This window comes from Babylonia areolata, chromosome 3 (assembly GCF_041734735.1).
Source record: "Babylonia areolata isolate BAREFJ2019XMU chromosome 3, ASM4173473v1, whole genome shotgun sequence".
Classification (NCBI taxonomy): Eukaryota; Metazoa; Mollusca; class Gastropoda; order Neogastropoda; family Buccinidae; genus Babylonia; species Babylonia areolata.
Window position 1 is genome coordinate 47920527 of NC_134878.1, and position 27225 is coordinate 47947751.

Sequence of the window (27225 nt, forward strand, 5' to 3'; positions counted from 1 at the left end):
TCACAAGACATTGTTTCCGCAGGAACAGTGAATACATTTAAAGATTATCTTGATATTCATTTACAAAATTTTAAATACAAAACTCATTTACATATTTATTGATTTTTCAAGCATTGCGCACTCAATGTTGAAAAATGCACCAGACACATGTGGGGACTTTCTTTTTCCTCCCCACTTTAAGCGGGCAAAAGGCCTTGTCAGGCCTGCACGCCTTGATATTGATATGATATGATATTATATGATATGATATGATAAACGGCGTCGCGCATTATGCGTGAGTCATTGAAGACATGTACTAGGTCGCGGGGAGGTAACTCATCTACTGAAAATAAGCACACACATATAATGCATATATATGCATGCACCGGGTATACCTTGCCCCGTGCACAATCGTATCTCACATGTTCTTTTCTCTCTCTGTCGCAAGTCTTTTTAACATGTCAAGACAAGCTTGAGCATGAACTGGTGAGTTTTACGATTTATCAGTTGGCAATCTGTCCTCAACAAGTTTTTCATGGCTGTGGTTACTTGTCTTTAAACTTGAACATGTTCACGCGAAGAGGGGAAATTATTCTGGTAAGCTACTATCAAACAGGTTCTTTTGAACTGAATATCACTAAAAACAATGTCATAATATGCTATTTTGATATGGCTTTTCAAATAACCGACTGTTTCCAAACTTTACCAACAAGCCAGATTTAAAACGCTGTGCATTTCACAAGAGTATTTTTACAGGTTAGAGGTTGTAAAGCCTGAAGGCCACCCAATACTTATGAGTTATGATAAGGGTGAAGTCAGTTTGATCACGACGAGGTCAGGCGAAATCACGATTTTATCAAATGCCCGAAGGCCAAGGGTCGAAAGGGAGACAATTTACTGATATTCTGTATTCAACTTTCATAACTAACGCCCCTTGACTGTTTCCAAGATGGAGGTAAAACATTGATTGGTTTCTAGCAACATGTCTCTGCACTCATTATTTAATTGATATTTAGTTATTTACATGGTTTATTCGAGGTTATGTCAAAGACACTTAAGCATTTGAAAAAAAAATAACAGCATTGAAGACAAGCTATGTTTTTGTCTCACTTTGCACGCGATTTGTGATCAAAGCGACGCCGGTTGATTTCCTCGATGCGTACAAAGTGCACTTGCGACTGAGTGGATCGCACACACTGCATGGGGAATGGATTTTTTTTCCTGGTGTCAGTCGATTTCCTAATGTATGAGTCACACGCAAACGGTGTTCTTGAGATTAAGGAAAATGAATATCAATGATATAACATATTCAAAATGCAATAACAGTTAAGTGTCAAGTATATATATGTAAATATACAATTATTATTATTATTATTTAATATTAAATAGATCTGTCCTGAATTATGAATAACACACATGCCATTATTTTACAGGAATGAGTAACTGGCGATTTTAAAGTATCCTGTCGTGTGGCAGTGTGACTAAACAAAAAAGTGTTCTTGCTTCAGTTGTGCCAAAAGCTGGGTATTCCCAAGAACAGTTTAAGCCAGTGACATGAAAATGAAGTCGTGAACATGCCGTTTGAATTACTTTTTTCTTCTTCTTAATTTAACCAGCTCTGCACTCCATGTGGGATTTCTTCCCAGGAGTATTATGGGCCAACTACGTTATTTCAGAGAACTGCACTTTAAATTTAACTGAAACAATACTTCGTTCCTTCAATCGAAGATATACAGTAACAAGAATGTCAGTGAAAAAAGCAAGACTGACAGTGACACTTGGAGTAGATGGCGAGGGACTAAATCTGACTAGGTATTTTTCAGACTACAGCACTCTTTTCCTCAAATAAGATTCAATTTGCCATGATTGCATATATATGTGCTGTACACAGCAATTGAGCTTATAAGACCGGAGTCCCAAGCGGATTTCCATGTTACTTGATCTAGGAAGCATGTTATTCCCGCAGTAACCAATCTGGTTAGCACTATATCAGGATGTAAATCCCAGACCCCTAGAAGTTTGATTTAAAGTGCATTACTCTCCTCATTCAGCTCACTATTTTTAAGTGTAATTGTCATCCTCAGCTCAGTCAAACACACACACACACACACATACACACACACACACACACACACACACACACACACACACACACACACACACAATGGAGTATGAGAGAAATAAGAATGATTTAACTGTGATGATTATTTAAATATTTGCTAATAACCAATGATGTTTTCCATAAGTACCATGCAGAAGCCTGGATTTATGTGTTTTTCACTGTGCCTGATCTTGGTGTGATCTGGTTTTGGGTGGATGTTATGTTGTGGAGAGGCTGTTTGCTGTGTGTGTGTGGCGGGGTGCTGGTGTGTCTGCGCTTTTGTGTGTGTGTGTGTGTGTGCATGCCTGAGTGCGTGTTACAGGGATGCATTTTCTGGAGGGAGTCATGGGTGGGTGGGTGGTTTTCAATGTTCAGTTGCATGAGTGTTATCTGGCACGTGCTTCCGTGGGGGTGGGGTGGGGTGGGGAGAGGAGTATTGATGGGAAGGCGAGGAGCGAGGAATGAAGTGTAAAGCGCTTTGAGCAGTATTTCTTGAGAAACGCGCTATATAAATGTCCATTATTATTATTTTACACACACACACACACACACACACACATATATATATATATATATATATATGTATGTATGTATGTATGTATAATGGTTTAACTTTAAGAACAATGAGACATGTATATATTGCTCTGTGTGCAGATCCAAATTGTACATGCCAGAAATGGAGAGCTCATCTCTTCCCTTGGTGGTGTAAGTTAACATCTCAAACTATTGCTTTAATCATGTCATGTATGTATGTATTAATGAAACAGTGAACACATCACCTTCTAGTGAATCTTGAATTAGTGTTAATGTATATATCTGGACAGTTGTTTATTCATACACAAACCAGCCAACCCTCCCTGCTCCCCCACCTCCTAAAAATAGTAGATGATTAAGTAAAAAGGAAAAATTCAGATATGAAAGAATTTGGAAGTTTTAGGATATGAAAGAATTTGGAAGTTTGAAGAAAAAATTGGAAGTTTTAGGATATGAAAGAATTTCGAAGTTTTAGAGCAACTGTTCCCTCCCCACCCCCCACCCCCACCCACCCCCACACCCCTCATTCCTCCTTCCACAAACACACACATACACATCACACACAAAAGTGGTTTAATAAGATTTTTATATGTTTTAATAGGGTTTTTTGGTTTTGCTTTTTTACATGCTTTGATCTCAGACAGACTCCTACAGTCTGTTTGACTGAGCTTTTTTTTTTTTTCTTCTTGTTTAATTTTTTTATTTGCTGCCCTGTCATCTGCACTATTTCAGTGGCATTACTCCCACACCGCTCATTCCAAATCCCCCCTTACACAGCTGCACCCTGGTTCAACTGTCATAGTCCCAGTGTTGGCAGTCCGCAGAGAACCATTGATGTTAGGTCTCCAGGAGGCCACACACAAGAGGAGACCCTGCACTGCTGCTGAGTCACTTCGGTGGTGTTCAATGGTGCCTGTTCTGATTTAATGTACTTTGGACACCACCTACTAAGCCCCCTACTGATGACAATAATGTAGTCGCGGAGCCAGACTGAGTTAGCGTCCCTCCCAGAGTGGAGACCACTACCACGTCCCTTCAACAACAGCCCCCCCCCCCCCGCACTCCCCCCCCCCACCTGCTAACACTGAAGACATTGACAGAACTCACCCCAGAGTGGAAGTGGAGTATTGAAACTGAGGTCACCATGACAGCAGGGCATGGAAGGCCACACACTTTGGGACTATTTTGTTTATATTGATGATGGTGAAGGAGGAGGAGGAGGACGATGTTGCTATGGAGGTCCATTTTGGTTTGGGACTACTTGACTTGACAAGGCTGTACTCTATGCTTCCTGTCATAATGATATCCCGGTGTTAACCAGGCCCGAGAGATACAGACACTTGCAGTGTTGGTCAGGTAATTCGAGCAACACACCCAAAAAGGCATCCGTGAAGTGGATGATACCCGACTGTATAGTCTCATTCTCCTCATTTAACTAACTCCGGACAGTGGAATGCTATAGTGTTCCTGACATAAGGCATGGTTCTGGATGACGGAATGCTGTAGCGGTTTTGACAATTAGAATTTTTTCCACGTTTTCCTCGTGAGGTAGCATAAAAATAGCAGCTACACCGGGCATCGCAAACGTGTTAAGGGTCAAATGGAAAGTTTCATCATGAGATTCTGTAAAAACATACTCGCCGGCTGAGGGTTTGACTTCAGGACCTCACATGACAAGCTAATCTGCATACGAATCGAAAATGGCGTTGCAGGCAATACAGTGGAAATTTTTGGAGCAAAATAGGTCATGACAGCGGCTTTTTACTGTTGCTGGAGTGATTGAAATGCTTCAAACTGAAGGTTCCAACATCGACAAGGATGATGAAGACTTTGAATAAAGTATCTGCAGTGGAGAAAGCTACCAGCAAGAAGGTACTAAGAGTGACTCAAAATTTGGAGGGCAGTGAAGGGTGGTTGACGTACACACAATGAGCGGAGAGAGGTCAGTGGGTCAAACACAGCAAGTTTCATTCAGTTACTTTATGTTTTGTATTTTTTGTGATTTTTTTTTTCAAACCCTAATAATGGGCCGTCTGTAGGGAAAAGCAAGGGAGAAAACTTTGTTTCAAGTGGCTTGGTTGACTGAGCTTAAAACATCATTGAAACATGACAGCACTCCAGTGTCAGTCGTAGTTGTTTTGCTTTGACTGTGTGCATGATGCGCTGATGCCATTTCCTGTTTCAGCTGCAGAAGGAGTCGACCATTTATGATGTCAAGAAGGCATTTTGTAAAGAAAGTAAGTCAATTTAGTTTTGTGTGTTCCTCTGGATGTTTAGATGCATTAAGCCATTTGTTATTCTTCTTAGTGGTGGTGGTGTTGGTGACTGGATAGGTGTCAGAGATTGAATAGATATATGTGTCTGTGCAACTGGCTATTTGCAATGACAAAGCTTTTTACAGTGTGTGTGTGTGTGTGAAATCACCCATTTATGATTTTAAGGCATTTTGAAAAAATAGCTGTTTTTTTTTTATATAGTTTTTGCAGTGTAGCTTGTGTCTAATATAATACCATTTGAATACAACAGTGCCAGTCAGAGGTGGTCCAGCTTGTAGAAATGTTCTGTTTTATTTTAGTCTGTTTGAATACATGTAAATGATTGGTTACAAGCATTTTAACTGAATGTTGCCAACAAAAAGAACATGAATTCTGTGATTTACCTGTTCCAGAACCCAAGTACTATCCAGACCGGCAGTCTTTCAGGATGGATGCAAGTAAGTAACAGATCTGAACATTTTCCTTTGTTGACTCCTCATTCATTTGTCTGCTGCTTTTTTTTTTTTTTTTTTTAAATGCTTCCTCATCTTACCAAGCTTAGCCTCTTATCGTTTAATCTGCTGTCAATGGCACACCCCACAATCCAAGCCAAGGGTACAGTTCAACTGGTCATACTGGAAGAAAGATAAGCAGCAAAATCAAAGCATTTGGGAATTTCATGACGATAGGCAATGGGTGAGTTTGACAGAATGGTAAACTTGCATCACTTAATCTTCATACAACAGGATGAAATGAAATAAAGCAGACTTTAAGAAAAGAAATTATGCTCTTGTGTGAGACAGTGGAGTGGCTATCAATAATAATGATAATGATGACAATAATGTACATTTTTTAAGCATAAATAGACTCTAAGAGAAAAAAAAAAGGTTCTTATGTGATACAGTGGTGATGCTATCAATGATAATAGTAATGTACATTTATACATCACCCTTTCTAAGAGCTCAGGGTGCTTTGTATGGAAAAAAAAATTACATAAACCACTGAAGACCACTCTTGCTCTCTCTCTCTCTCTCTCTCTCTCTCTCTCTTCCCACTCCTTTCCCCCTTCTCCCTCCCCCTGACTGAATTAGACTGTCTATTTGGCTAGGTTCTGTAGACTTTTGAAGTTTTGTAGTTGAGTGATCATCAGCAAATTGCCAAAAGAACAGTGAAGAACAGAATGACCAGAAATAACAGAAGTAGTTTACAGAACAAACAGAACTATGCCTATGTTTGAGTAAAAGGAAAGAAGTGTGTGAATGGTGATAATATGTTTATGGACAGAAGACTCGATCAGCAGATTTAATATGCAATATATATAAATAGCACTTCTGGAGAAAAAAAAAAGCCACATTCGCAGTCTTTTGAATGGATTGATAAGTTATGAAGTTAACAAAGTCTTGAATGGATTAAAAATGTATGCAGTTAATAAACTCAGAATAGGTGGGGAATTGCTGCATAGGTTGTCAAGGTTGAGTTGGAAATTAAAATTATCTGCAATAAGGATCATGAGTCCCACCTTAAAACCTAGGACCAATGATGTGTTGCTACCTATGTGTGTAACCTGTTCAGTGATTTTGGAAGTCTTTTGATTGGCTGGTGGAATTGTTGCTTCTTTGAACAGATAGGGGATTTACGAGGTGTGTGTGTGTGTGTGTGTGTGTGTGTCAGGGGGAAAGATTCTGAAAGATGACTTGACCCTGGAGTCACTGGGGTTGAAAAATGGCAGCCGTTTGTACTTCAAGGACCTTGGACCGCAAGTTGGCTGGACGACGGTTGGTAGATAGTGTGTGTGTGTGTATATGTGTGTTTGTGTGCAGGTGTGTGTGTGTGTGTACTTTTGCATGGTTGTGTGTGCATATGTATGTACTTTGAATGTAATGAGTGCAGTTTGTATCCATAATATTCATGTTTGCATGCTTGGTATTCAGTGCACTGATGAATGATGTAAGTCCCCACCACATGAGTTCATGGGTTGCTTTTTGATTCCACGTCTGATTTTGTTCAGATTGTTAAAATTGTTACACATAAAGTATTGAGATATGTGTGTGTGTGTGTGTTTGTGAGAGTGTGTATATGTGTGGGTGTCAATGTGTTTGATGACCATCATCATTGTGAATATAATGTTAGTGTTTACGTTGGTTAATGAAATCTTCCTTGCCCCAGAAGGGAACTTACGTTATTTAGATATTGAATTGTATGTTGTGTGTGCTATGCGTGTGTGTATGAGTGCATGTGTGTGTGTGTGTGTGTGTGTGTTTGTGTTGGTTTCAGTAAAGTTTGTGGTTTGTTTTTAATTCTTACATTGCTTTTCAGACTGTCATTTTCATGAATCTGTTGATTAACTTATTCAAAGTTGTGGTATCAATGCTGTGTTGTCAGCCATGTTTTCTGGGGGTTTTTTCTTAAAAAATCACGCTTCTCCAGTGATTCATGAAATGCACAACCTTGTTCCATTCCATTGTCAAACACCTCCCTCCCTCCTTGCCCTGAACAAGGGGATGTGTTTGTTGTCTTTGAGGTCAATTCTAGGTCCGCCACAGAGCTATTCATGGCCTCCTGTCTGCTCTCCGTTTCCTTTATTGCAACATCACAGCTTGACAATAATGCCCGCCCTCCACCCTCTGTGCAGGTATTCTTGACGGAGTATGCAGGGCCACTGGTCATCTACCTGGTGTTCTTCATCCGCCCGGCCATCATCTATGGAGCAGGGGCTGCGAGGCTTCCCTACGCTGATGTTGTCAAGTCAGTCCTGTGTGCTGGAGAGCAGTTTGATGTTCTTTATATATATATATATATATATATATATATATATATATATATATATATATATATATATATGAATTATATATATATAATGTATATATATTTAAAAAAAAAAATGCTCTGCTAAAAAAAAAAAAACTTACGTGAAAACCTCAACATATATATATATATATATATATATATGTACATATATATACAAAAATTATATTTGTTGATTTTTTCAAGTAAGGTTGGTTTGTTGTTGTTTTTTTTGGGGGGGGGGGTGTCTATCGGTCTATTGAGCGCACTGGTATATAAGCCGCACCCACTAAATTTTGGAAAAAATTTAACTTTATACATACATAAGCTGCACCGGCTTATAAGCCACACTTATTTCCGGTACCGGAACACATACTGATACTATAGAAAAGCTGTCGATACTGTAGGTTATGAAATAAACACAAGCGGGAAACAGCACAACGAAAAGCAAGCGAAAATACTGCTAGTGCCACAAAAAAATAATAAATAAACACAACGAAAATAAGATCCATAATTTAGGGATAGTCATATTTATTCAATATCATCCTTCTCACTGAATGCACTAAAATCTTCGTCTTCATTGTCCGAGTTGAAGAGAACCAGCACAGCTTCCTCCGCCATCTTGTCACTGACTTAGCCTCGCTTTCACTTCATGAAGGTGGAGGTCGCTGCTGGTTTGTCGCTTGCACTGTCGTCTGCTAGGTCGATCGCCTTCAATTTGAAGGCTGCATCATAGGCATAACGTCACGTTTTCGGCATGATGAGAGTGTACGCTTGAGCAGAGTAGAACTGAATGCTGATCTGAAGGCTTTAATGTGTGCAGATTTGATTTATAAAACGTGAACAGTTAGCACACTATCCTGAAGCTCATCCAAAAATTCATGGACAGAAATCATGATTTTGGTGAGTTGAAGGGCAGCTAAGAATAGACGAGAACGTGACACTCCCGGGATCGTTAAAATCCGCAAATAAGCCACATCATTGTATAAGCCACAGAGGTTGAAGCTGGGGTAAAAAGTCGCGGCTTATAGACCAAACATAACGGTAAGTTCTGTTTGGAGGAGAGCAGTTTGAGTTCAGTTGTTTTTTTTTAATTTTTATGTTGCTGTTGTCAAGTAAAATTGGTTTCAGTTTGATTTCAGTTGTTGTTTTTTTTAATGTTGCTGTTGTCTTGTAAAATTGGTTTCAGTTTGATTTCAGTTGGTTTTTCATTATGTTGCTGTTGTCTAATAAGATTGGTTTCAGTTTGATTTCAATTGGTTTTTTATTTTTATGTTGCTGTTAGTAAAATTGGTTTCAGTTTGATTTCAGTTGGTTTTTATCTTTATGTTGCTGTTGTCTAGTAAAATTGGTTTCAGTTTGATTTCAGTCGTTTTTATTTTTATGTTGCTGTTGTCAAGTAAAATTGCTTTCAATTTGATTTCAGTTCATTTTTATTTTTATGTTGCTGTTGTCTAGTAAAACTGGTTTCGAGCAGAGCAGTTTGTTCGGGCTTTGTTGTTCTTGTGGGTTTGTTTTTTTTCTTCTTTTTTGGTTTCTTTTCTCTTCCTTTGTTTCTTGTGTTTGCACTGTTTCAGTTTCAAGGTGTCAGAGGGTGCAGACAGACCCATATATGCTACATAACATCTGCCGTAAAATAAAAAAAACATAATAAAAAGGCAGCATATGCCTGACCTTCACAGATGCCTTGATTGTTGTTGAGTGATGAGGTATTTGTTAGGTGTGTGTTCAGCCATGTGTGTTAGTGCATGATCTTGTGATGTGGACGTTGTTTCTTTAACCTTCATCCTGTTAGCTTAAAATGTGGATGTTGTGATTTTCTTGAAATGGCTAATTCCCTCGAACCTGAAGGTTTCCTTACAGATCTTTTTTTTTTTCTCACCAAAATTTTGTCTGCAATCACATGGGTGTTTTGTGGTAAATCCTTATCCTCTGAATGATATTGATAATGATGTCAGTGATGATAGTGCTTGCTGAGATCATTCTTCCTCACGGTGATGATGTTGATGACAAAAATAATGATGAGCCAGCTTTATAGGGACTTGAACCTTCATCTTTCAGTGTAAATCCAGTGTGACATCCTGTAACACTTTAACTTTTTTTTCCCTTTCCTTGACCAGGTACGCTGCTGCCTGCTGGTCATTCCACTATGCCAAGCGGTTATTGGAAACAATTTTTGTTCATCGCTTCTCCCATGCTACCATGCCCATTAGAAACATCTTCAAGGTTGGTACTTTTCTGGTTATCTTCTCAGAAGGTTGTGTGTGGTACTTCAGAGATGTGGGATTACGCATGGAGTGGTGGCCAAGCAGAGAATCTGAGCACATGGGATCGAATCCCACACTTGCCAGTATTTTCTCCCCTTCCACTAGGCCTTGAGTGGTGGTCTGGACTCTAGTCATTCAGATGAGACAATAAACTGAGGTTCCATGTGCAGGGTGCACTCATCACATGTAAAAGAACCCACAGCAACAAAAAAGTTGTCCCAGGAAAAATACTGTAGTAAAAGCCACTTTGATAAGAAATGCTTGCTTTGTTTTTTGTGTTCTTTTGTTTTTCTTTTTACTTTGTGAAATAGTTTGATTCAGATCTGTGCATGCATGAAATATGTGTTTGTGTGTGGTTGTGTATTGTATTGTGTTATTACTCTTTTTCACAACAGATTTCCCTATCTGAAATTTAGACTGCTCTCCACAGGGAGAGCGTGTTGCTGCAGTGCAGCGCCACCATTTTATATATTTTTTCTGCCTGTAGGTGTGTTTGTTTTCTTTTCAAAATGGATTTTCGACAGAATTTTGCCAGGGACAACCTTTTTTTGTTGCCTTGAGTTGGATTTTTTTAGGCGCATGCTGCACACTGAACCTCAGTTTATTGTCTCAGTCCAATGACTAGTGTTCAAAACACCACTCGAGGTCTAGTGGAGGGGGAGAAAATACTGGTCAGTGTGGGATTTGATCCTAAGCGCTCAGATTCTCTCGCTTCCTTGGTGGATGCGTTACCACTAGGCTACCACTCCACAAGAGAGCATGGACTGGATACAGCTAGACATTTGTCATTCAGTTAATGAACAACTTCCTTTTTCTTGTGATAAAACTAGTTTTTGAAAATTGTTTTCGTTTCTTCTTTGGGTTTTTTTTTTATATTTTGATCACCTTTTTGAAGAAGAGGGGCATTGTTTGGAAGAAGGTATAATGTATGTGCATGTGGGTACAAGTGTTATTGTTCTTATTTCCCAGGGTGGTTGTTGATTCTTGTTGACTTTTGTTCGGTCGGAAGTGAAGGTGAGAAGACTGCCAGCATTTGATATATAGTTCTCCTGATCGTTATTCTGTAGGGTTTTTGTTTGTTTGGGTTCTTTTTGTTTTTTTAAAAGAACAGTGTTTACTGTTGGGGTTACTCTATAGGGTTTTTGTTTGTTTTTGTTTTTTTTACAGAACAGTGTTTACTATTGGGGATTTGCAGCCTTTGTTGCCTACTTCATGAACCATCCGCTCTACACTCCACCAGGTTTGTATGTCAGAGCCTCATGTATTCCTCCCCTACTTCTCTGTCTTTGATGTGACATTAAATTCTCTCTGTTCTCTCTCTCTCTCTGTGACTCTCTCTCTCTCTCTCTCTGGCTCTCTCTCTCTGTATCTCTCTCTCTCTCTCTCTGTCTCCCTCTCTGTCATTTAGATTTCAAGATTTATGTGTTTTAGTTTGTGTATTTGTCATTCGTGTATGTGTGGACTGTGAAAGATGAAGTCTGCTTCATCTTCTCATTTGTGGTATTGAAGAGAGACTCTTATGCCAGCAGGATTTGTATGTTTCACTGTTTATTGTTGCATGTATTATTATGAAAGTGTGTGTGTGTGTGTGTACATGCATAGGTGTGAGACTGTGTCCTGCCTCATTTTTCTGTGATCATGCCTGTCATTTTTCTGTGATCCTGCCTGTCATTTTTGGTGATTTGAGTTTGCTTTTCTCTTTACCCTGAGGGGTGGGTGTGAAGAAGTGTGTATGCTTATTCCACTTCCCTTGTTAAACTAATGCATTGTGGTTATCTTTCCTTCTTACTTTCCATGTTTTTCTGTCATCATGTGAGTCGGTCTTTTTCTTTCTTTGCATCCTTGAATGACATTGTCTCAGTTTGCCTGCTGTCTGTCACTAGTGTCAGTCTCTGTTACTGTTTTGTAACAGAACATTGCACTGGACGTCAAAATCTCTTCTTAAATAAAATACAGCAGAGTTCTGTCTTTTAAGTCTCTATACTGTGATTTGGTTGGGTTTTTTTTTTCTTTTTCTTCTTTTTTTTTCTTTTTCTTTGCTTGGATTGAAGTTATTTTGCTTTATTTAAAATCAATTTAATGGGATATTATTGCATGTGTTCTAGCATGCATGATTCTTCATTTCAGCAGCATTTTAATGAAGTGAATGTAAGTGATAGTGGTTATGTTTTCTAATATTAAAAAAAACATTACCTTTATTTGCGGCAGCGTTATCTCAATACGCTATTTGTTATTTAGATATTTGACTGTCCAGTTCCCACTACAGAACAGGGGGATATCTAGGTTTGAGTGCAAGATACGGCGATATTCAGGGCATTTTGTATGGTTCCCAGAAATTTGTAGCATCAGTCGCTGACATCATATGCCAAATTCATCCTCCGCACCCATTGTGTGAGTGTATGTATGTGCTGAAAAGAATGAATGCGTATATGTCTAAATACCTTTGTATTGGATAGATAATAAACCAGTGAGAAGAAGAAACAGTTGGGTTAGTAATTTGAACCTGGTGTGTGTTGCAGCATATGGTGACATGCAGGTTTACGGAGGACTGGCTGCTTTCTTTGTGAGTGTCTGGTCCCTTTGCCCCTCATCTGCCTCGCTGTCTCTCTCTTTCACTCACTTTATGTCTCTGTCACTCTTTTGTTCTCTTTCGCTCACACTGTCTCTGTCACTCTTTTGTTCTCTTTCGCTCACACTGTCTCTGTTTCTGTCTCTTGCTCCCTTACTTTTACTCTGTCTCTGTCTGTTGCTCTGTCTCTCCCACTCACTCTGTCACTGTCTGTTGCTCTGTCCCTTCCACTCACTCTGTCACTGTCTGTTGCTCTGTCTCTCCCACTCACTCTGTCACTGTCTGTTGCTCTGTCTCTTTCACTCACTCTGTCATTGTCTGTTGTTCTGTCTCTTCCACTCACTCTGACAATGTCTGTTGTTCTGTCTCTTCCACTCACTCTGTCACTGTCTGTTGCTCTGTCTCTTCCACTCACTCTGTCACTGTCTGTTGCTCTGTCTCTCCCAATCACTCTGTACTGTCTGTTGCTCTGTCTCTCCCAATCACTCTGTACTGTCTGTTGCTCTGTCTCTCCCACTCACTCTGTACTGTCTGTTGCTCTGTCTCTCCCACTCACTCTGTCACTGTCTGTTGCTCTGTCTCTCCCACTCACTCTGTCACTGTCTGTTGCTCTGTCTCTCCCACTCACTCTGTCACTGTCTGTTGCTCTGTCTCTCCCACTCACTCTGACAATGTCTGTTGCTCTGTCTCTTCCACTCACTCTGACAATGTCTGTTGCTCTGTCTCTCCCACTCACTCTGTCACTGTCTGTTGCTCTCTCTTTCACACTGTCACTGTCTCATTCTCTTTCACTCACTACATCACTGTCTCTGAGTCTTGACTCACTCAGTCTCTTGCTTTTTTTTGCCAACTCTGTCACAGTCCCTTGCTCTTTCTTTCTCTCACTCTGTCACTGTCTTTCTTACTTTCTTCCACTCACTCTGCCACTGTCTTTTGCTCTTCATCACCGACTCAGCACTGTTTCTTACTCTTTCTTTCACTGTCTGTTGCTCTCTTTCTCTTACTCACTCTGTCGCTGTCTGTTGCTCTCTTTCTCTCACTCACTCTTGTCACTGTCTGTTGCTCTCTTTCTCTCACTCACTCTGTCGCTGACTGTTGCTGTCTTTCTTTCACTCACTCTGTGACTGTCTGTTGCTGTCTTTCTTTCTTTCACTTTGTCGCTGTCTGTTGCTGTCTTTCTTTCACTCTGTCGCTGTCTGTTGCTGTCTTTCTTTCATTCACTGTCGCTGTCTGTTGCTCTCTTTCTTTCACTCACTCTGTCACTGTCTGTTGCTGTCTTTCTTTCACTCACTCTGCCACTGTCTCTCACTCTTTCATTCACAGTCACTGTTGCTCTCTTTCTTTCACCCACTCTGTCACTGTCTCTCGCTCTTTCATTCACTGTCACTGTCTGTTGCTCTCTTTCACTCACTCTGTCACTGTCTCTCGCTCTTTCATTCACTCTGTCACTGTCTCTCTGTCACTGTCTCTCGCTCTTTCATGCACTCTGTCAGTGTCTCTCGCTCTTTCATGCACTCTGTCACTGTCTCTCGCTCTTTCATGCACTCTGTCACTGTCTCTCTGTCAGTGTCTCTCGCTCTTTCATGCACTCTGTCACTGTCTCTCGCTCTTTCATGCACTCTGTCACTGTCTCTCGCTCTTTCATTCACTCTGTCACTGTCTCTCGCGCTTTCATTCACTGTCACTGTCTGTTGCTCTCTTTTTTTCACTCACTCTGTCACTGTCTTCTCCTGATTGGGTTGAACAAAACTGGGGACTGTATGGGTGCTTTTGTCATGTTAACTTTTGTCTTTGACTGAAATTCACTCAGTGTTTTTTGTTTGTGTATGTCTGTGCAGTTTGCAGAGTTAGGAAACTTCTCAGTTCATCTGGCTCTTCGCAATTTGAGACCTGCAGGTAGGCTTGATATTTGATACCTTTTGCTGTCATCTTTTGAATTGAGCACCAAAATTTATGACACGCAGGGTTGAAATACTGCTGAAAAACAACACAACAGTAATGATGATAATGATAGATAATAGAAATATAAGTAATAGTAGTCCATTCTCTGAGATGGTTAAGTCATATATTGCTAGTTGCCTGGATTTGTTTTTCATCTTTTTTTTTTTTCTTCTTTGCACCATGTTCATCATCACTTTGCAAAACATGTGAAGAAACTACATTCACATTCAATCTGAGCTGCTCCCTGGATTTTGTTTACATCATTTCCCATATTACCATATTGTACTTTTGTAAGACATGTGAAAAGTATGTTTAACCTGAGATTGGTCAGTCCTATTTCACTGATTGCCCAGATTTTTTTTTCCCCACTGTGTTACTATATTTATTATACTTTTGCAAAGGATGTATACAAAAATACGGTCACAGCATTGAGTTAAACTGGTGTGGATACACATGTTAACAGCTTGGCCTGTGTCTTGTGCATTGTTTCTGTGTGTGTGTGTGTGTGTATGTGTGTGTGTGTGCACGCTTTTGAACACTGGTGTCAGTGTGCAAGCATTCCTTTTTTCTTTTTTTTTAACATTATCTTTTATGCAAACCTGTGGTAGGTTCTAAATGCCTGATTGGTGCATTGGGTTTATGTGTGGATCTGTTGTTTTTTTTTCTTGTGTTCTTTTGCTTTAGTATAGTATGGTATAGTGTATATTATGGGATCAGTCTGCACACTTTGACTCACTCCTTGAAACTGAAGCCACTGTTGGCGGTGCAGGGTCCAAGGTGCGCAAGATCCCCATCTCCACAACCAACCCCTTCACCTGGCTGTTCGGCCTGGTGTCCTGCCCCAACTACACCTATGAGGTCATGGCCTGGGTCTCCTTCTCCGTCATGACCCAGTGCCTGCCAGGTCTGTGCTCCCTTTGTCCGGGCCTCAGATTGCTGCAGTGTGAAATGATAATGCACAATACTGTTCTACTCTTAACAACAACAAAAATAACAAACAAACAAAAAATCCTCCAAGCCAGTAATGGAAGGAGAAAAAAGAATGAGTATTGTACATCATGATGAATGTGTGTATATCTATATGTATGTATATATGTGTATATATGTATGTGTATATATGTGTGTTTATGTATGTATATGAATATATATGTGCTCTTAACGTCATTATGGAAATTAGGAGCCACTCCAAAAATTCAGAACTGTCTAAGGCCCCAATTGGGACCCTGCATCTGAAACGGTTGTGAATAGTAGTGCCCCGACTGGGGCCTTTCAGTCAGAGTGAGTTGTCTGTTTTAGTTACACCACTGAATTTTTTAAAACATTCCTTTTGAAATCCCCTTGAAATCTGGAATTTAGTTCTGTGGGTGACTAACCAACATGAACCCTGATTTATATCATTATGCTCATGTCTGTCTCTAACTTCAGATCTTTATTGTCATGTGTTGATTTTTTTTTTTTTTTTTTTTTTTTTTTAAATCACTAGAGTAAAAAGGAGGTATCTTTGCTTTACTGTTGTTTGACCGAAGATTGTGTTGATGTCTTTCAGCGGCCATCTTCACTTTTGCCGGCTTCTACCAGATGGCGGTGTGGGCCAAGGGCAAGCATCGTAACTACCTCAAGGAGTTCAAGGACTACCCCCGTCGTCGCACTTCCATCTTTCCCTTCCTTCTGTGAGCCGGTGATGGGAGTTTCCCTCACTGCGTGCCACTGGCACTGACAACATCCATGCCCATTTGAAAAAAAAAATTTTTTTTTTTTGATTCTGTTAACACTGTATGCTTGACAATAGCATGCTTACTATCAGTCAGTTTGTTTGTTGTGTTTGGTTTGGTGGTTGAGAGAATCATTTTCATTGTTAAGTTTTGTTGCATAATATATAGTTCATTGAATTTAGGTTGTTTGGGTTGTTTGGTTTTATTTAATCATTAAATCTGTGTTTTAAACTTTTTTTCTTTTATCTGTTCATGGGGATAATTATTGACTTGTTAGAGTTTATCTTGACAGTTGTGTGGCTTGTTTTTTTTCTTGGTGTTTGGGTTTTTATATATTATTCTTTTATGAGAGAATTTTTTCTTGTTAAGATATGACTTCATTGCTGATGAATGCAGGCTTAATGTGAGAGCTTTTAAGATTTATTTATGATGCAAATCATAGGGAGATGCTTCGCTGAACATCTTTCTTTGAACTTTGGACTTACAAGGACAATCAGAAGCAGATCATGTTAGGTTTACTGGATGTAAGGTAATATTTTGCAACATAATGAAAGAAAGAAGTGCATGCAATTTTATCAAGGTTAATCCCCAGTGTTGATCTTTTTTGTTTTAAATCATCGGATCAGTGCAGGTTAATCCTTTGGCCAAGGAGATGGCATTTAAGTTTGTTTTAAAAGAAGTATTATATGTTAAAATGTTTGCTTCTTCAAGGAGGTCAGATATGTAGGATGATGATATATGGTAGGTATTTCATGCCATTTGGTGAGAAAGAATGGATGTTTGATGGCATTCCTTTAAGGTCAGAATGTTGTTGTTAAAGAGAAGACAGTTTGGTGGAAGTTGACGTAACGTGGCTGTTGCAGCATTTGAGAATGATGGTAATTTTGTACATTTTTAAAGGTGACAGGTTCTGCATTGATTTTTTTTTTCTTTCTTTCTTTTTTTTTTTTCAAGGAATGCTGTTCAGTATGGGTCACATTCTTGAACAAATGCGATCGTTTTGTTATGCTTCTGTTTCTCTTGACAGAACAAGAATAAAGCAGCGAACCAATGTTTTCAGTTATTTTTCTTTAATTTTAAAGGTTTTTTTCACATGTCCAAACTTGTGTGTGTGTGTTTGTATGTGCCAAACCAACATTTTCAGTTATTTTTCTTTAATTTTAAAGGTTTTTTTCACATGTCCAAACTTGTGTGTGTATGTATGAACATGCATGTGCCTTTGTGAGTGTTATTTATTAGAGGATAAAAGCAAAATGTAGTATGATAGTTCCCTGTTAACTACTGATGCTGAGACTGCGGCAGACGAGCCAGGGTGTGGCCGTGTTTGGGGGACTCAGAATGAGCGGTGTGGAAGTAATGCCACTGAACCAGTGCAGATCATAGGGCAGCAAATAAAACAAAAACAGAATGGAATAAAAAAAAAAGTGTTACATTCAAATAACAAAAGAAAAGAAAACAAAAAGAAAAAATGTATCTCTTAGTCTCATGCTTTTTTTCTAAAACACAAGGAGCACACCACTTAATCATGTTAAAAATTTATTCAATGTAATAATGGTTTTTTTCAATATATGTAAATGAATATATACAGGAAGCTGTACAGGAAGCTGACAAGACTTTCCAATGGTGTGTATGATAAATGGAGCTCAAAATTTTCCACACAATCAGTTCACAGCATAACTGTAGCCATAACTGGGTGAAAACTTAAAAAAAAATCGTTTTGAACTTATCCAAGGATAAAAATCACACAAGAATGAAAATACAAAACAGTCACTGCACAGTTCTCACAGTTGTCTACAGAACTATTCCTCTGTTGTACAGGGCAGGGCAGCCTGTGGTCAGAGGCAGGATCAGTCAAAAAACAAAAAAAATGCACAGAATATTGGTAACACCTGGAACATCAGGGCTCCAATATTGTATATCACAGTTAAGGTATCAATGTGTTGTTTGCACAAGGGCTTCGGAGGAAGGCTGGGGTGGGGGGTAAGAAAACGATGGGAGATAGGTGGGTGATCAAATGATTATCAGAACAGCATTTCTTTTTTTTAATGCATACATGAAATGAAAGGACCAGTTATTGTTTGTGGTCTTTTTTCTTGTTTTCTTTGTTACCCTGGCAATGTTCAGGTGGTCACAAGTTGGTAGTACTCAAAATGACTCCCACACAGAATGTGTATCTTTACCACACCAAAATTTTGATCCATGTCACCTTCACTATATACTTATTATTATTTTAGAACCCTGCTTATGTGATGTCGGAAAATTCACTGATGGTCTAAGCATCAGAAGAACATTGGAGAGGGGTAAATCCTGTTTTGTTCATGTGCCTCTGGATGGAAAGCTAACGGACAGCTTACATATCTGTTGGCCATGGAATAACTGTGCTTTAAGGCTTGAAATGGTGCTGATTGGCTGAGCACATGACATGTTTGGCAGAGACGCTGAGTTAGCTGCAACATTTCACAATACAGAGCAAAGGCCTAGTTTGCACCGGTTTGACTTGGTATTCTAATTGGCACCAAAATGTCATTTTTGCACATTTACCAAGATTTGATTCATAAAAGAAGCCATGGTGTGATTGTGACAGTCAGTCAGTCAGTCACAGACAGAAGGACTAACATGCTTTACAGCTCCTCAATGTATGTCAAGGTCATGACAATAACACTCAGAACACATTACAAACACAATCATCATCTTACCCATGATCAGAATTTGGCCTTTATTATCTGCATGCCTTGGAAATATGTATTAGTAGCCTTGTGGTTTATTTCCAGGCAGAAATAGCAATATCAAGGGTAACATTTTTCCTTCAAATGGTTCATGATACATTGTGATAATCAAAATCATCAATGAAAGTTGGGATAAACCTGGCCTGTAAGAAAAGAGCCAGTGACATTCAGATCACAGAGAACTGGACAGCACATCAGTGGTTTCATACATCATTCATTCTTTGTGCCTTTACATTTAACATTTTTCTTTTCTCAGTCCTCAGATCATAAAAGACGCGACATGTCATAAACTGGTTTTGGAAACTTGTGTAAATACATCAATTAGCAAAATAACTTACCAAACAGAAATAACTGCTTTAAATTCCTGTTTAGCAAAATATTTGTGGATGGCCTTTGTGAATTTCAAGTTTACAATTGTTTACAAGTGCTTTGTGTATTGGATGGAAGAGTCACCGGTTTTGCCATGCATCTCCATACAAAACTTTTGGTGAACTTGTGTCTACACAGTATGATATCAACCTGCATTTTGTTCACAAACAACCTCTGGCAAGTTGGGATGGAGAAAAAGAATTAACACTCACCATCAAATATTGCTGAAAATATCAGCAGAGCTTACTGAAGAATCAAAACAAATAAAATCAAGCAACAATGAAACAAATTTAAAAGAAAAATCATTGTCATGATAAAAATATTCTGTCACTCTCGACCAGATAGACTTAAATAACATGGTTTAATTTTTTAAAGTTTTCGTTTATCATAAAGATGGTACATACATCATTTAACAAACATCCAGAGCAACAAGTTCATGGGAAGGTGTTGTTCAATGACGACAAAATGCGACAAAGTCTCCAGAGGATCTACCCGGCATGTTCATTGCTGCTGAGCGACAGGACGCAGACTCTACATGACTGCCTGCATGGGGGGCAGTGAGGGGCCAGACGGGGGTCGAGAACCATTCTTCTCCATGTCTTGGTTTTCCTGCCGTAACCGCTTGATCTCCATGCGCTGCATGTCGATGATCTTCACCTGGTTCACAAAGCAGGGCAGTGTGGGAGGGGTATGGTTGTGTGTTCCAAACTCTCTCCATCATCCTTCAGTACCTCTCTGTCTCTCTCTCCCTGTGTTTGTCTTACATGGCTGTGCACGCACACACACACACACACAAACACACTCCCTCTATGCTCGATCCGTTGTTTTTTTTTAGGCCTTTCATTCTGATTAAACTAAATTTTCAAAAAATCAACTGTGGTATTTTCATAAATGCTTCACAAAACTATGTCACATCTGAACTAACAAACAAGGAAAAGGAAAAAAAAAAAAGAAAGAAAAACGCCAGGTGTGGATTGTGGACATGACCCCTGACCTGTTCGTCCAGCTTCTGTTCCATGATGGCGGAGGGCTGCTTGGCGGCCAGCTGGGCCAGAGCGGTGGTGTCGCTGCCCTTCTTGTTCTTCTTGCTGTGCAGGCCTAGCGCCGCCTCCATGTCGTGGATGTGGGTGCGGCACATCTTCAGCTCCCGGCGTAGGTCGTTGATCTCCTTGATCAGCGACACGTTCTCCTGCAAACCACCAATGTGATGTGTCAACACAGACCCTTTCTTTTCCTGCACCTCTGTGGTCATTTTTTTCCACTGCCACCCCCACCTCCACCCCCCGACAATCCCCCCACCCCCCCTTTTTTTTTTCAAAGACCAATAGGTCATTCATACCAACAACACAGGTCACTGGTTTCCTTGATCAGGGACACAATCTCCTGCAACCAATGGTCATGGTCAACACAAACCATTTTCTTTCCTGCTCTCTGTGGTCAATGTTTTCCACTGACGTTTCATTTCTGTGCGTTGTGTTTCTGAGGAATATGCAGTTTTCTCCACTTTGTATTTTTTATCTCCCCCATAGACCAGTCTTTATTCTGTTTCTTTATGTAATATTTTGTTTGTTTGTCTGTGTGTGTGTTTGTGTGTGTGTGTGTGTGTGTGTGTGTGTGTGTGTGTGTTTTCACCCTTACAAACAAGGCTCTGTTCCTCCAGTGTTCCATCTTTATGTCATACAGCTGCTCACCTGCATTATCCTGACGTTGTCTGCTTTGTGGATCTCAGAATCTTTCTCCAGCTTTTTACGCAGCGAGGCCACAGACCTTTCCAGGTGCTCCTTCTGTCGGCTGAACTCTTTCTGGATGTCGGCATCCACACTGGCCGTCTCCGTCTGGAGAGGGAACAGTCAGTGGAGAAATGTAAGTCACATATTGCTGAAGCACGTTTGGATGCTGGTAAATGTTTGTCCTTGAGAACAGTAGTTCTTCAGTTCAATGTTGAAAAAAAAAAAAATCTGTGAAGTAAGCTTTATGTACAGTGGATAAATGTTAGTATACACTGCTGAAGCATTTTTTGAAGCTGAAAATTTTTATTCCATGAAAAAATCATTTTTCAGTTCAATGTTGAAAAATCCAAATATTTTGGGAAGTAATGAAGCTTCATGTACCAAGGCAAATTTCTCATTCAATATGTTTCTTCTTTTTTTCTTTATTTTTCTTTTTTTGTTGTTGACCACTTATTGGTTTTATCGTTCATTAGTTCGGACTGATTCATGATAGCTGGTTCATGCTTCCACTCACACACACACACACACACACACACACACACACACAACAGCATTAAAATGATCACTCAAATTTTTCAGTCACCTATCTCCCACATTTCTTTACATCAAAATGCGCTCAGCTCTTTCAAGTCTGGCTTTAAAGCCTACCTCTTTCCAGATAAGCTCCTCTCTTCCCCCTCCCTTTTTCCAGTTAACTCTTTTTAGCATCAAATCCAATGTATTCCTAAGTTCTGTCTTTCATCTTTTTTATTCAGAGTTAAGCATGCAAGTGAAAGTCTGGATTTTGATTTGTCTCTGCACAAAAGATTCAGCATTTCATCATTATAGTCATGATCATGTTGGTAAGTGGAATATGACCACTCACGATGTCTTCCTGGACGTGTTTCTGGTAGAGGGCCTTGATGCTCTCCTTCAGCATCTTGGGATCCTGGATGTAACCCACGCAGTTGTGCAGGTCCGTCTTGAAGCGCCGTACCACCGCCTCCACATCACGCACCTGAAACAGGCGGCATCCTCCTCCTCATCATCATACTACAACTACTACTAATAATAAGAGTGCATTTTCTGTAAACTACCTCGTACGCACCCATCCCCTTGACTACACAAATATCACCCTAATTTGGGGGTGGGGGGTGGTAGTGTTTACATGGTACTTTACCCTTCATGGGACTTTCACCATAAAGTACGCCATGTGTTAGAAGTCTCTTGTTGAACTTACAATATCAGTGGGATAATCCAATGATCAGAGTTTGAATTCATTACAAAGCATTTTATCCTATGCAGAAATTTCAACCCATAACAGAGGGGAGGGGGGAGGGGCAGTAAAAATCTCAGTTGGCGTTTATTTGATACTGGACCTTCACAAGGCAGTTTACAGTATGTTGATAAAAAAATGTTAAAATCTGTGTAAAAGCCATGAGGTGAGGGAAGAGAGGACACACATACCCGCTGTCTCTCCTGGTGCATCTCCTTGTCTGTGGCCTTCAGCTTCTGTCGGAGCTCTGTGATGTTCAGCTCCAGCTGAGTGTTCTGCTTGTTGAACCGCTCCAGCTCGCTCTCCATCTGTGGGCACACACACACACACACACACACACACACACACACACACACACACAAATAAACATAAGCAGATGTGTACATGTGTGTTTTTTTTGTTTTTTTTGCACGGACAAAACTTATGTGTAAACACAGCCATTTAACTGCACACATGGGTAGACTGTGTGAACCAAGTTTGTGCCTGCAGATAACTGTGAAATCTCAAATTACACTCTTTGATATGAATGCACTATTTGATATACACTTCAAATTAAACTCTGCTGAGCTATTGCATCTGTACTGTCCACTTGGTAGTGTCTTATTCATGAGCTCTTTTCTGATTCACAGAAAGGTGTTCTTCATTTTCATTGTCATGAACGTCATACTTTCAGGTTTGGAGATCAGCCTTGATATGGTTTTGATTCACAGCAGCACTGTGACAGGTTCTAACCATACAGTAATACAGTTAGGTGCTGGACATCCGATCCCGTGTTCACCAGTGATGAGGATTCAAAGCCCCTTTTTGACTCACTTGTGTAAACAAAGTGAGTCTATGTTTTAACCCGGTGTTCGGTTGTCTGTGTGTGTGTGTGTCCATGTGTCTGTGTGTCCGTGTGTCCGTGGTAAACTTTAACATTGACATTTTCTCTGCACATACTTTGTCAGCTGACACCAAATTAGGCATAAAAATAGGAAAACTTCAGTTCTTTCCAGTCATCTTGTTTAAAACAATATTGCACTTCTGGGATGGGCACAAAAAAATAATAAATGAAGCCTAATTATATGCAAACTGCATTTACTGTTATATTTATATTTTTTGTATTCTCTAAACTTGGTACTTTGATCTGATATTCTGACCCAACAACAAAAGCAGTCATTATTATCATTTTTTGTTCAAACAGGAACTTCTTTTGCTAAGCATGGAAGTTTTATTTATTTTGCAAACGTTTTGGTGCAGATAGTAAAAAAGGGAAAATACTCTGTAATTAATGCTAGGGGACTTAATTTGCTTTAAACTGGTCTTTCTCATCTTAAACATTACATTTTGAAATTATACTCAATACATAAAAAGCTTGGATTTTTTTTTTTTAAGTGTATCACAAGTGAGTCTTGAAGGCCTTGCCTCTCTTGTTAGATATTGTGTTGTGACTTTGGGGAAGACACTTTGTACCACGTTTCCTCACTCTGCCCAGGTGTGAATGGGGAACATGGCATCGGTCAGGGAAGTTGAGGACTGGGCCCCACCTTCCTACACTGAGCCCTAGACACAGTGGATGTGAGCGAATGCACTGCCGTGATGTCCGTAAAAGGTCAACCCTTTGAGCCCTGACCACCGCTTTACCGGTGGTGGGGAGGGGTGGCATAATGCCTGGCCACCGGTTGAGCGGTGCGTAAACACTTGTGTCGTGTTTTGCTATTGATTGACTTATATTGAAGAGCCAATCAGAAAAACCGTAATATTCTGACGTCAGCGAATGTAGTACCAACATTGCCACGCCTTTTCACTGTGTTTTGTGCATGTGCTTTGGATAAAAAAGATCGATTTCTACCATGAAGCGTGCAGAGTCTCAACCTGACACGCCTCCTTTGATCAACTGATTCTGCATGCTCAGATTCATTTTCAACATCAATATCTGTAGCATGCTCAGATTCATTTTCAACATCAATACCTGTAGCAAAATCATCCGATTCGAATTCCACCTCACTATCAGAGTAATCATTGTCATACTCTACTTCCGATAAATCATCAAGCATATCAGTTACTTGCTGCATTGTGTACAGTTGTTTTCTCGCACGTTTTGTCCCTGATTTCTGCCCTGACAGGCCAGGTTGAGACTCTGCACGCTTCACGTACCGCTCAACCGGTGGCTGGGCATTATGTCATTTTTCTCTGCCACTGGTAAAGCGGTGGTCAGGGCTCACAGGGTTTAATACCAATTATTTGCAAATTTTGGCTCAGGAGCTCAGGCAAAAGGGTTAAAATTGCTCAGGAACTCAGGGCTCAAAGGGTTAAGGAACCTTTCACCTTTGTTTTTGTTTTTTTCAACCAGGAATACTGACCTCCTGGATCTGTTCCTTCATGTTCTTGATGTCGTTCTCCCGAGGCTCGATCTGTTTCTTCAGCTCCTTGATCTTGTAGTCCAGCACAAACTTGAACTTCTCCAGTTCCTGGTTCTTCTTCTTCAGGTCGTAGATACGTTTCTCCTGCAACACACACCGTGCATAGAGTGCAGATCAGTTGTGTATTTCCTTGCAATGCAATGCATTGCATGGTACGTTATGGTATGGTATGGTATGGTATTGCATTGCATTGTATTGCATACATTGTATTGTATTGTATTGTGTTGTATTGTATTGTATTGTGTTGTATTGTACTGTATTATTTTTTGTCACAACAATACGGCACCACCCACCTATTTTTTCTTTCTATCTTTTTTTCTGTCTGCATGTGTATTTTGTTTTATGAACAACAAAGTGGATTTTTCTACAGAATTTTGCTAGGAACATCCTTTTGCTCACAGTGGGTTCTTTTACCTGCGTGCTGCACATGAGACCTTGGGTTATCATCTCATCTGAACGACAATATAGCACCCAGACAACCACTCAAGGCCTAGTGGAGGGGGGGTAGGTGGGAGGGGAAGTAAAAATCTTGGTCCCAATGTGGACTTAAACCTGTGCAACACTTGCTTCATGGTCAGGCATGTTAGCTCTGGGCTCTTTTGTCTTCATTGCTGAATTTTTTTTTTTTTTTTTTTTAGCCATGTTGTGGTTTTCTGTATGTATCCTAAACTGCAGTCATCTCAATCCAGTGGAATTCTTTCCCTCTTTGTCTTCCAAAACTGTTACATTGTAAACTAAAAAGTTTCGATTTTACTTTGCGCTTTTACGTCTTGTTTCTTAACCATGAATATACCTTTAAAGGTATCAGTTCTTGTCAAGAAGTGTCATTTGTTTTTGCATGTGAGTGAGTGAGGACTGGAGGTTGAGGAGGGGCATGCGTGTATGTGTATGTGTATGTGGCCTAGAGGTAACGTGTCTGCCAAGGAAGCGAGAGAATCTGAGCGTGCTGGTTCGAATCACGATATTTTCTCCCTCTCCACTAGACCTTGAGTGGTGGTCTGGACGCTAGTCATTCGGATGAGACGATAAACCGAGGCCCCGTGTGCAGCATGCACTTAGCGCATGTAAAAGAACCCACGGCAACAAAAGGGTTGTTCCTGGCAAAATTCTGTAGAAAAATCCACTTCAACTGATAAAACAAATAAAACTGCACGCAGGAAAAAAATACAAATAAATGGGTGTCGCTGTAGTGTAGCGACGCGCTCTCCCTGGGGAGATCAGCCCGAATTTCACACAGAGAAATCTGTTGTGATAAAAAGAAATACAAATACAAATACAAATATGTATGTATGTATGCATGTATCCCATGCATCCCTTGCACCCCACCTTGTCCTGAATGGTGTCGTCTCTCTCCTGGATCTCCTTCTTCAAGCCCTGGATGTCCTTCTCCAGGTTGCGGATGATGTTGTTCAGCTTGGCCGTCTCCGCCTGCAGCTTCTTGATCTCCTCCTTGTGGTCGTCGATCTCCTTCTGGAGGCTGGTGAACTGCACACACACACACACACACACACACACACACACACACACACACACACACACACACACACACACACACAGAGACAGGTAGGCAAGCAGCTCCGGGTGTGCTCAAGTCTGCTTGGTGTGCAATAATGTACCAACAAGGCAATGGGTTTTAGAGAGAGAAAAACACCAGCATTATTTTTTTTTACCAAGAGTTGTTTTTAGTGAAGTAACTGCTAAAGTTGATAAGGTTAATATTTTTTTTTTGTTTGATTGTTTTTTGTTATCTACCTGGTGTTTTTTTGTTTGTTTGGTTGGTTTTTTGTTTTTTTTTCTTCTTTTTTGTTTTGTTATCTACGTGGGTGTTTCCAGTGAAGTAACAGCTGAAGTTAAACAGAGAAAAGAGGATGGAACAATGAATGCTTATGGGATCAAGACATGACTGAAGAATAAATAATCAGCTGTTGTTTTGCTATCAACTTGGAAAAACAGCAACATCTTTTTCTTCTTTCTTTTCTCCCGTTTGCTTTGGTTTATTTGTCTTTTCCTTCCTGTTTCTAACTCTTTTCATACACACACACACACACACACACACACACACACACACACACACACACACACATACACTACACACACACACACACACATACACACAAACACACACACGCTATATACACACTACACACACACACATTCACACTCTTACTTGTCCCTACCTCAACATTCCAAGATAAACAACAACAACAACAGCAACAACAACAACAAAACTCTACATCTGACGCCCAATGTATTCATGAATGCAAACGGCAGATACCTTCTTCTTCATGATGCCTGTCTCTCCCTTCAGTCTCATGTTGGCTTCCTTCTCGTCACGCAGTCGGCGTTCATACTTGTTCTTGATGTCCAGGATTTCTCGGTCAGCATCCTCCTCAATCTGTTTCTTGGTCTCCTCATATTCCCGACTCTGCTGCCGAGCTTCATCATTGGACTGTGCAAAAAGGAGAAGGAAACGTTACAGTCTTGATTATTGTGGCGGAAAAAAACAAAACAAAAAAAACAAAAACAACAACAACAACCAAAAAACAGAAATTAAAATAATGTTGCAGTTGTTCATTTTATTCTTGTAAAGTTGAACCATAC

The 27225-nt window shown here is 40.0% G+C and overlaps 2 protein-coding genes across 4 annotated transcripts in view; one reads left to right on the plus strand and one right to left on the minus strand.

The window, feature by feature from the left end:
- Positions 1 to 337: 337 nt before the first annotated feature.
- On the plus strand, positions 338 to 17197 carry LOC143280034 (very-long-chain enoyl-CoA reductase-like). Of its 3 annotated transcripts, none has more exons than XM_076584503.1 (12): positions 338 to 465; positions 2735 to 2785; positions 4800 to 4851; positions 5283 to 5327; positions 6541 to 6644; positions 7502 to 7614; positions 9774 to 9879; positions 11088 to 11160; positions 12440 to 12483; positions 14328 to 14385; positions 15200 to 15334; positions 15977 to 17197. In XM_076584503.1, the coding sequence occupies exons 1-12, from the start codon at positions 346 to 348 to the stop codon at positions 16102 to 16104; spliced, it is 1029 nt and encodes a 342-aa protein (XP_076440618.1). In that variant the 5' UTR covers positions 338 to 345; the 3' UTR covers positions 16105 to 17197. The 3 variants fall into 3 exon arrangements, with proteins under 3 accessions (XP_076440618.1, XP_076440619.1, XP_076440620.1); XM_076584504.1 differs by lacking the exon at positions 338 to 465 and adding an exon at positions 532 to 576; XM_076584505.1 differs by lacking the exon at positions 338 to 465 and adding an exon at positions 889 to 934.
- Positions 17198 to 18834: 1637 nt separating this feature from the next.
- LOC143280035 (cilia- and flagella-associated protein 57-like) overlaps positions 18835 to 27225 on the minus strand; it is a 23885-nt gene continuing 15494 nt past the window's right edge. The window contains exons 15-22 of the mRNA XM_076584506.1: positions 26900 to 27073; positions 25951 to 26109; positions 24565 to 24708; positions 22414 to 22530; positions 21833 to 21964; positions 20929 to 21072; positions 20232 to 20426; positions 18835 to 19894 (exon numbers count right to left, since the gene is read on the minus strand). Coding sequence (XP_076440621.1) covers positions 19769 to 19894; positions 20232 to 20426; positions 20929 to 21072; positions 21833 to 21964; positions 22414 to 22530; positions 24565 to 24708; positions 25951 to 26109; positions 26900 to 27073 — 1191 coding nt within the window. The 3' untranslated portion in view covers positions 18835 to 19768. The remainder of the gene's footprint in view (positions 19895 to 20231; positions 20427 to 20928; positions 21073 to 21832; positions 21965 to 22413; positions 22531 to 24564; positions 24709 to 25950; positions 26110 to 26899; positions 27074 to 27225) is intronic.

Coding starts and splice junctions, on each gene's coding strand:
- LOC143280034 (XM_076584503.1), top strand. CDS start 346: ATGCATATATATGCATGCACCGGGTATACCTTGCCCCGTGCACAATCG. Junction 6,645..7,501: donor CGCAAGTTGGCTGGACGACG/GTTGGTAGATAG, acceptor CCCTCTGTGCAG/GTATTCTTGACGGAGTATGC. Junction 9,880..11,087: donor CCATTAGAAACATCTTCAAG/GTTGGTACTTTT, acceptor TTTTTTTTACAG/AACAGTGTTTACTATTGGGG.